Source organism: Fusarium musae, chromosome 9, assembly GCF_019915245.1.
Source record: "Fusarium musae strain F31 chromosome 9, whole genome shotgun sequence".
In the NCBI taxonomy this organism is placed as follows: Eukaryota; Fungi; Ascomycota; class Sordariomycetes; order Hypocreales; family Nectriaceae; genus Fusarium; species Fusarium musae.
In genome coordinates, this window is record NC_058395.1 from 1,478,423 (window position 1) to 1,488,390 (window position 9,968).

General features: G+C 36.1%; 4 protein-coding genes across 4 annotated transcripts; 2 read left to right on the plus strand and 2 right to left on the minus strand.

The window, feature by feature from the left end:
* Positions 1-466: 466 nt before the first annotated feature.
* J7337_011750 (uncharacterized protein) lies at positions 467-806 on the plus strand (the record flags this gene model as incomplete). The annotated part of the gene is made up of 2 exons (XM_044829286.1): positions 467-596; positions 655-806. 2 exons carry the CDS (start codon positions 467-469, stop codon positions 804-806), a joined length of 282 nt encoding a protein of 93 aa, XP_044675961.1.
* Positions 807-993: 187 nt separating this feature from the next.
* On the minus strand, positions 994-3,581 carry MSP41 (Pre-mRNA-splicing factor syf1; the record flags this gene model as incomplete). Its single annotated transcript, XM_044829287.1, has 3 exons — positions 994-3,231; positions 3,292-3,462; positions 3,522-3,581. The coding sequence occupies 3 exons, from the start codon at positions 3,579-3,581 to the stop codon at positions 994-996; spliced, it is 2,469 nt and encodes an 822-aa protein (XP_044675962.1).
* A 608-nt stretch (positions 3,582-4,189) lies between these two features.
* On the plus strand, positions 4,190-5,266 carry VMA8 (H(+)-transporting V1 sector ATPase subunit D; the record flags this gene model as incomplete). Its single annotated transcript, XM_044829288.1, has 6 exons — positions 4,190-4,204; positions 4,267-4,379; positions 4,441-4,451; positions 4,522-4,896; positions 4,948-5,072; positions 5,105-5,266. The coding sequence occupies 6 exons, from the start codon at positions 4,190-4,192 to the stop codon at positions 5,264-5,266; spliced, it is 801 nt and encodes a 266-aa protein (XP_044675963.1).
* A 175-nt stretch (positions 5,267-5,441) lies between these two features.
* Positions 5,442-6,286, minus strand: J7337_011753 (uncharacterized protein; the record flags this gene model as incomplete). The annotated part of the gene is made up of 2 exons (XM_044829289.1): positions 5,442-6,204; positions 6,261-6,286. The coding sequence occupies 2 exons, from the start codon at positions 6,284-6,286 to the stop codon at positions 5,442-5,444; spliced, it is 789 nt and encodes a 262-aa protein (XP_044675964.1).
* Between the last annotated feature and the right edge of the window lie 3,682 nt (positions 6,287-9,968).

The following is a 9,968-nucleotide window of genomic DNA, read 5'->3' on the forward strand; positions in this document are numbered from 1 at the left end:
CCACTCACCAAGAACCCTTTGTATTGTGACCATCACGCTGACGTCAATGGCCGTGATGGTCTTAATCAAAGCCACGTCCAGCTGCCTCCCTACGTAGCATCAGCTGTATCTCTACAAGCGAAACGCCACTGCAAGCGTCAATCTACAACCGCTCTTGTCTAACCTTCCCATGTCCTACAACCCGAATAGACGTAGATAGGCAGGCAGTCGAGCCATTCATCTTGCGGGGTAATTACCTAGACACCTCCATTACCTTAGTACCTATTTATCCTTTCGATACTTCCCAAGGCAGTATATAAACACCTCGTTGTCCAACGATCTTGACCTGATGGCTTCCAAATCTTCTTCCTTAACTATCAAACTACCTAGAATTGAAGATACCCCCAAAACATTCGAACTCAGATTCTTTCTTTCTTCTTTCCTGCTTCGCCCCCAAAAACTCTTTACACGGCCCAGATACTGAACAATGGAGCAACCTATTAACACCCAAGAGTGTACCACACAGCCCCTGAACGAAACGCCTGTTGTTGGGTCTCCCCCCCAGGATCGTAGAGCAAGCGATGCCGCACAAGACCGGAGAATGAGCGATGAATGGGGTACGTACAATACATTGTCAAAGAATTGTGCATCGGCAGCTAATTGAGAAATGCTTAGATGCGTCAAAGGTACCCCCCAGTCGTTTCCAAAAACGTAAGGGATCTATCTATGCTACGCCTGGATCCCGCGATGGTCATGTCGACAGGAATTACCAGGACAAGTACTGGTCCAAAATGACCGAGAAGAACTGGGGCAGCGGCAGCAAGTAAGCATCGGGAACGAGTGTTGCGTTGTCAGGTAGCAGGAGTTTGGTTTCATGATTGATTGTCGAATTCACAGCTGTAAGATGAGAAATTAAATACGGAACATAAGGGAATAGTTATCTTGAACAAACGTCTTGCACGCCCTACTATGCAAAGAAAAACCTAAATTAGACATTCCACCTGGAATTGCCCATCATTCATCAATGCCATCGATCTCAATGGCGTCGGGATTTGAAGTGACTGTCGTGGCAGCTGGTGTGCTTCCAACTGGACCAGTACTGGCTGCTACGAACCCCTGCGGTGCTCTGGACTGCCTCTCCAGTGCCGCCATGGCATCCGTTATCTCGGCATCGTCTGCCCCTCCAGGACGACGTTGGCTGCGTGCAAGGGCTTGGGATGCAATAAAGTTGACGTCCGTGTTGTATTGGGCCTGAACACTTCGCTTGATACGTAACATTTCTTTGAATGTATCTTCGTTACCGTGCTGCACTTCGAACTGCTCCCATTTTGTCCAGAAGTCAGGGTTTGTGCGAGGGTCACAGAACTGCGATGCATGGCCATAGATAGCGCGAGCCCGGTCAATCTCACCCAGCCTCTTCTCCATGTCCGCAAATTTGAGGCACATGTCCTTAGCTTCGACATCTGGGAGAGCAGCGATGGCCCTCTCATAAATTGGTCTGGTCGACGTCAGGCCGAAATTGGAGGCAGATTTGGTGATATAGAAGTTGAACATGTCAGCCCGGTCTTCGTCCGCGACTGCTCGTGTGGCCCGCTCGTAAATTCGCATCGCATGGCGGGCAAGGCCACGTTCCTCTTCCAAGTTGCCATACATGAGGTAGATCGTCTTTGCGAACTTCGGGGGGCAATCTTCCACGGCTTGCTCGAATAGATCGCGAAGTCGTTCTATCCCGATCTTCCGATCAACAGCCTTAGTAAGATACAAGTTCCAAAGCTCAAAAGCAACGGGATAGCTGAATAGATCTAAGCCGCGCTCATAAATCTTGAACGATTCCTCATAATATTTGTGTTCCTCAAGCAAATTGGCATAATTGACAACCGTCTGAGGTGTTGCAATTCGGAGCTCAAAGATTCGTTCGTACACTTTTTTGGTCTCATCCAAAGTCGACACACTTTCAACGAGATCAACATAGAAGCTCCAGAGTTTCCAGCTCTTGTGGACTCTTTGTTGCGGTGACAAAGTCTCATCGAAGTAGTCCACAGTGGAGCGTTTTGGTGCTTGAACTGCTTTGGCCATGATCCGGACGGCGTCGTCGAAGTTCTCATTTCGTAATTCCATTTCTGCCCATTCAATCCACATATCAGCAAGCTCTGCCACTGACTTGAAGGGCACCTTGGTCGCCTTCTCCATGATGACCCGAGCGTTTCTCAGGTCACCTCCGCGTTCATAAAACTTTGCATAGTTGGCCCAGAGCTGATGAAATGCTCCGACAGCACGTTTTGGCTGTATTGCCGCAATTGCGTCCGTGTACGTCTTGGCAACCTCCTTCTTGTTATCGCCCCAAAGGGCAACTCTCTTTTCCCACTCTGGAACGTTGTTTGGATTCTGGCGTAGCAAGACATCGTTTAGGAGGAATGGTCGCCTGTCCATGAGCTGTTCGAAGCGCATCATTCTGATATCTAGCTCGAAGTCCGCGTTTTCGTCTTCTATCCCTTTCTCGGCCCTTGCAGACGCAACCTCCATGAGAGCACCGATGATAGACTCTTCAAATTCGGTGTAAGCCTCGAAGATAAGGGTGAAGTCTCTCACTGTCATGACCGTTGTAATCCCCTCTTCAAAGACATCGCGAGCCCGTTCAAAGCTGCCTCTCCGGATCCAATAAGTAGCGAGGCCTGACCACAGCTTCCCTCTTTGATCCGCAAATCTGGAGATACCACTTCGGATTATACGTTCGGCGTCAATACCAGTTTCGTAGCCTGTCTCGATTTCGGCGGCGTGTTCGACAATAAGATCTACCATTTCGCTCCAGAGTTCATAATGGCCTTTCCCGTGCTTGCTGTTGAACCTGGCGTTGTTAAGAACATCTATAAATTTCAGCGCGGCCTCTGTGTAAAGCCCCGTTTGAGTCAGTAGTTCGATAAAGTCCTCGGCATCTTCAGGATGCACCTGCATGTAGCGCCGCCAAATTTTCACAGCAGTTTCGCCAGCGGCAGAGTTCGCAAATGGGCGATAGAAGGCCCAAATACGATTGTGCTGAGAAATGGGAAGAGCTCTTAGAGCTCGGTCGAATGTCCGTCGGGTGAGAGTAACAAGAGGTTGTTTCGTCAGGAACTTGAGGTACATTTCCCATATCCGTGGCATCTTGTGTAGTAGATTGAGGGCCTTTTCGAAAAGGGTGTTGACTTTGCGATATTCTGCGGCGAATAATGCCGGATTCAACTTGGCAATATGCTTAACCCGAAACGAGAGATACTAGATGATGTTAGTCTTGAGCGTTAGGCAACGGAGGCCATTCCGTGGGTTTCATCTTACCAGTTTCCATAGCTTGTACGAACGCGGCAATTGGGCGCAAGCTCGCTCCATCACATAGGTTTGCTCAAGGATGGTTCCGTGATGTGTTTTGAACTCAATGTATGCCAGCCAGGGCTTCACACTACCGGGGTCGCGAAGGACATCTTGCTCGTAAACGGAATCTTCGTTGGACTAAAGGATTCCGGTCAGCTGGGTATCATACGTGATGCGCATCGTGTTTGTGTACTTACTACAAGATGCAGTTGCGGCTGTCTGCGCGCTCCATTTAGAGCGTGATCAATCGGAGCCATAATGATTATGGAGTTCTAGATCGTCAAGGAAATGACTGAAGGAATTTCGCGGAGGTAGCAGTCGAGTCGAATCAACGTGAACCGTACATCGTCGAGATAGCTGGAAATGTCAAAGGACGTTGCTCCGAAAGCCACAATGTGCCTCTTATAGGCCCGAGTCTGGCCGGAAACGCCAACTTAAAACCCCCGAATGTCGCTGGCTCCTTATGTGCTTCGGCGATAGGAAACTAGAGGACCCCTAGGTTGCTCGATCTTCGGCTGATGAGAACGCGAGGCTGTTGTATTTTTCTGAAGCCCGCGACACCTGGGTCCTCACAGTTCAGAGACGGTCCACTAAACTGCTAAAGAGTGGGGCGGCCAGTGTTCGTTGCTTACGTTATAGTATTGATAGCTGCCCAGCAACTCTGAGTGAACAATGGAAGTCTAGGGGGAGCTTTCCAGGGCTTGCTGATCGGCGATAAGTCCAGCTAGCGCCTTGGCCCTGTGACGACGGCAGCCCAGATACCTTACCTTGAGACAGCCGGAAGCGACAACACCTTCAATCTCTAGCCACCACTTCCATACGAACAACACCAAACCTACTCTCTCATCAAATCTTGACTAACAAAATGTCAGGGGCCAATGTAAGTCAAAACTTTCGTCTTCCTTCTAGGAGCTGTGAGAAGCGCTGATGATTGTGGCCTAGGATCGCGAAGCCGTCTTTCCAACCCGGCAATCGCTGGGCATCATGAAGGCAAAGCTTAAAGGCGCAGAGACAGGCCATAGTTTATTGAAGCGAAAGAGTGAAGCTCTGACAAAGTATGTGCAATGCTAAAGCTCTGGCCACCCATTGTTATCGACGACTAACCCCTGAATGTAGACGATTTCGAGGTTCATATCCCCGACAGACCCTTCACGTAACCCAAACCTTTCGCCAGCGTACTGATACCCGATAACACAGAGATCACAAGGCGAATCGATGAGGCCAAGCGAAAAATGGGGCGAGTCATGCAAATCGCAGCTTTCTCGCTGGCAGAAGTGACATATGCCGTTGGTGGTGACATTGGGTACCAAGTGCAGGAGTCCGCCAAGTCTGCTCGGTTCCGCGTTCGTACGAAACAAGACAACGTATCCGGTGTTCTCCTTCCGGCTTTCGAAAGCTACCTTACCGAAGGAAACAATGACTTCGGTCTGACGGGTTTGGGCAAGGGAGGGCAGCAGGTTCAGCGATGCAGGGAAACATACGCTCGGGCTGTTGAGGCGCTGGTTGAGCTGGCTAGTCTGCAGACCGCCTTTGTCATCCTAGACGAGGTCATCAAAGTTGTCAATCGGCGTGGTAAGTCACTCAAACTCTTGACATTAGCTGTGATACTGATTATCATCCTAGTGAACGCGATTGAGCATGTCATTATTCCCAGGACTGAGAACACCATCAAATACATCAACTCTGAGCTTGACGAGCTCGACCGCGAGGAGTTCTACAGACTAAAGAAGGCGGGTTTTAGCATTACCGTATTCATGGCAACTCATCTGACATATGATAGGTTGCGAACAAGAAACAGCGAGATACTGCTGTAGCAGATGCCGAGATGAAGGCAAGACGTGAGGCGGAAGCATTCGTGCAGGGCGGAGACAAGTTCCAGAAAGCCGATTCCACACCTGCAGATGTCCTGGGCGCCGGAGACGACGAAGACGTCATTTTTTGAGAGGGCGGTAGCTGCTTCGGAAGCGTGCGACAAACAGGCTGTCATAGTACAATATTGGAGTGCAGGAGATCGCTTGATGTGTGTTGTGTTTATTATTAAATAAGTATCCAGCAGGGAACGTTGTGGCCGTACCAATTAGCAATTATGGCCTTCCTATCAATACTAGCATTTATATTCACTGTCGTTGGTAGGTGACCTTGATGGGTTTGTCTCCCAGGTGTAAACCAGCCGTGTTTTCTTTGGCAGTAATAGCGCCTTGTTCTGCCTCGTATTCGACAAATGCGATACCACGGCGACCAGGTACCAGCCTAACCTCGCGAAATCCGTCAAACCGGCCGAACACGCTGGTCAAAGCCTCAATGTCATAGTCTTCGGGGAAGTTCTGGACAAAAAGAATCTTGTTGGGTGGGAGGAACTCGTCAAGCACGCTACCGGATGCTGTGGCGCTGGTTGACTTGAGGCCTGATGATTTCGCGGCCTTTGCAGGTCGATTGTCGTTGACTGAGCCAGACCCTCGCTTGTTGATTTGTCTCTGCTCTTCCGCAGACTCAAGAGCCTTGCGTTTATCTATATGTCCAGCCGACGTTAGCGATGAAAGAAGATGAGAGATAGAAATCAGTATACCCTTCTCAGCCTGTCGATGGCGCTTATGCTGTTCGAGCTCTTCCGGATTGCCCTTTAATTCAACGGTCTTGTCGCTCTGCGTTCGCGCGAAAGCAAGTTTCATAGGTTTGCCGAAAAGCTCGAACCCATCGATTTCGTTGATAGCATCTTGGGCGCTTTCAGGGCTATCATAGACGACAAATGCCTGTCCTTTGGCACGCAGATTCTTCTTCGCCACAATGTCGACAACATTGCCGAACGCTGCGAATACTGTTCTCAAGGCATCCACCAAGGCATCAAGCTTGACGCGCTCTTCGAGGTTTTGGACGTATACACTACTGGGTGTTAGCAGATATGGTTCACGTGGTGTCGGGTGTGCAATGACACGCACGTAGAGATAGGCATCTTGGAAGCCATAATGTAGGTATACTGATAAAGAAGGGCGAGATTGATGCCAACCGTGTTGAGGCTCTGTTGGTTTATGTGGGGTAAAGGTGTAAAGGCCATGTACCTGGATAGGGGGGTCCTATTAAACCAGTAGTACTATATAACTAAGAAAGATTATATAATATAATAAGTAGTTTAACTTAAAAAAGCTTTAATTATTAATAATATTAATTATATAATTAAAAAAGCTTAAGTATTTATTATTTATATTTACTTTTAATTTATATTTTTTATTAAAAAAGATAAAATATTTTTATAATAATATATAAAGTATAGCTAATAAGGTCTTATAATAAAAATAATATAATATAATACTTATTTTTTAATATATTATATATAAGGTATTATATATAATATTAAAAAATATAATAATTTTAAAAGTAAGTCTTAAAGTTATATAATATTACTTTTAATTTTATAATTTAATTAAATAAATAGCTTTAATTTATAAAAATAAAAGATATTTTTTTTAACTTTAATAAGCTAAAGGCCTTTTTTATTATTATTTAATTAAAGTAATTAATTAAAAAGTTAAAATATTTTTATATTAATATATAAAATATAGCTAATAAGGCCTTAGTTTAACTACTATTTTATTATTAATTTTACTTTATCTGCAGTTTAAATATAAAGGTAGTTAATTATATACTTAAGTATATATATTTAATTAATAGAGTTATTATTAATTTTAAGTTAATTTAGCTTTTATTAACTAACTTATATAAAAGTTAACTTTCTTTCTTTAAACCTTTAAACCCTGCTTTAACTAGGGTAAAGGAAGAAAGTTAGCATAGCTGTTAAGGGGTAAACCTGTAAGCAGTACTTATACTGCTTATTTAAGGCAGTAATTATACTATTTAAGGTAAATAAACTTTAATTAATTTTAAGCTTTATAATTCTAGCTTACTATAGGGGCCTTACTATTTAAGCTATTATATAAAAAGTTAAAAGCTTAATAGCTTTAAATAAAATTAATAATAATTAAAAAAAAAAAAATAGCTAATAAGGTCTTATAATAAAAATAATATAATATAATACTTATTTTTTAATATATTATATATAAGGTATTATATATAATATTAAAAAAATATAATAACTTTAAAAATAAGTCTTAAAGTTATATAATACTATTACCTTTAACTTTATAATTTAATTAAATAAATAGCCTTAATTTATAAATATAAAAAGATATTTCTTCTAGCTTTAGTAAGTTAAATACCTTTTTTATTATTATTTAATTAAGGTAATTAATATTAAAGCTTTAACCCTAAAGGCTTAATTCTAAATAAGCTAAAGATTATAAAAACTAATATAAAATATAATACTATATAATTAATATTAATAATAGCTATAATTATCTAATTAAAGTAATTAATACTTATATATCTAGCTTTTTAATTAAAATCTATAGCTTTAAATTTAATATTATATTAATTTTTTAATCTTTCTTAAAGTATTATAAAATTATAAAAAAATACTTACTATATATAAATAAACTATTAATAATATAGTAAGTTAATCTTATAATCTTTAGCTATTAAGTATAGCTATTTAATATTAATAAAAATAAAGCTAAAAATAAAGCCTTTAATAATTATATTATAAATTAAATATATATATTAAAGGACTTAATAAATTACTTAAAATAAAATTAATACTTATTAAAGTAATAATAAGTTTTTATTAATAGTATTATATTAAGTAATAATAATAATTAATATTAGCTATAGTTTATAAAGTTAAGATATATAGTTATAGTAATTAAATTATAAATATAAATATTATATTATAAGAATTAAAAGCTATTATAGTATAAAAAAGGGAAAATAAAAGGAAAAAAAGAGATAAAAAGGTAAATTAAGAAATAAAGGTTTTAGTATTAAAAGAAAAACTATAAATATTAGTAAGCTAAAGCTAGCTTAGTAAGTTAGTAATAGATTAAATTAAGTTATAAGGTAATATAAAGTAATATAAGGAATATAAATTAAGGGTAAATATAGCTAATAAATACTTAAGTTAATATATTATATATAAAATATTATATATAATATTAATAAAATATAATAACTTTAAAAATAAGTTTTAAAGTTATATAATACTATTACTTTTAATTTTATAATTTAATTAAATAAGTAGCTTTAATTTATAAATATAAAAAGATATTTTTTTTAGCTTTAGTAAATTAAATGCCTTTTTTATTATTATTTAATTAAAGTAATTAATATTAAAGCTTTAACTTTAAAAGCTTAATTTTAAATAAACTAAGAATTATAAAAATTAATATAAAATATAATATTATATAATTAATATTAATAATAGCTATAATTATTTAATTAAAGTAATTAATACTTATATTTTTTTTATAGCCTTAATCTAGTAATAATTAATAAATAAAACTTAAATATTTTAATAATAGTTATAAAAGTATTAATTATTAAAAAAATAAAATATCTTTATAATAATATATAAAGTATAATTAATAAAGTCTTATAATAAAAATAATATAATATAATACTTCTTAAATATTAATTAGCTATATTTACTTTTAATTTATATTTTTTATATTACTTTATAATACCTTATAACCTAATCTAATCTATTATTAATTTACTAAACTAGCTTTAGTTTACTAATATTTATAGTTTTCCTTTAATATTAAAACTTTTATTTTATAATTTACCTTTTTATTTTTTTTTTTTTTTTATTTCCTTTTTTTTACTTTATAATAGCCTTTAATTTCTATAATATAATATTTATATTATTAATTTAATTACTTTAATTATATATTTTAACTTTATAAACTATATTTAATATTAGCTATTATTACTACTTAATTTAATAACTATAATAAAATCCTATTATTTTATTAATAAGTCTTAATCTTACTTTAAGTAATTAACTAGGTCTTTTAAGGCCTTTAATTTACTTATAATAATTAATATAATAAATATATTTTATATATTTAAAAGCTTTATAATATAATTAAAGATTATAAAATTAACTTATTATATTAATATTAATTTATTAATATATAATAAGTTTTTATTTATAATATTTAAATATTAAAAGAAAATATATAAATTAAAGATATTATTAATATTAAGATTATTAATATTAATTAAATTACTATTTATATAAGTATTAATTATTATAATAAAATAATTATAGCTATTAATATTAATTATATAATATAGTATTTTTAAATAGTTTTTATAGTTTTTAATTTATTTAAAATTAAGTTTTTAAAATTAAAGCTTTAATATTAATTATTTTAATTAAGTAATAATAAAAAAAGCCTTTAACTTACTAAAGCTAAAAAAAATATCTTTTTATATTTATAAATTAAAGCTATTTATTTAATTAAATTATAAAGTTAAAGGTAGTATTATATAATTTTAAGATTTATTTTTAAAGTTATTATATTTTTTAATATTATATATAATACCTTATATATAATATATTAAAGAATAAGTATTATATTATATTATTCTTATTATAAGACCTTATCAGCTATACCTTATATATTATTATAAAGATATTTTATCTTTTAATAATATAATACTTATTTTTTAATATATTATATATAAAGTATTATATATAATACTAAAAAATATAATAACTTTAAAAGTAAGTCTTAAAGTTATATAATATT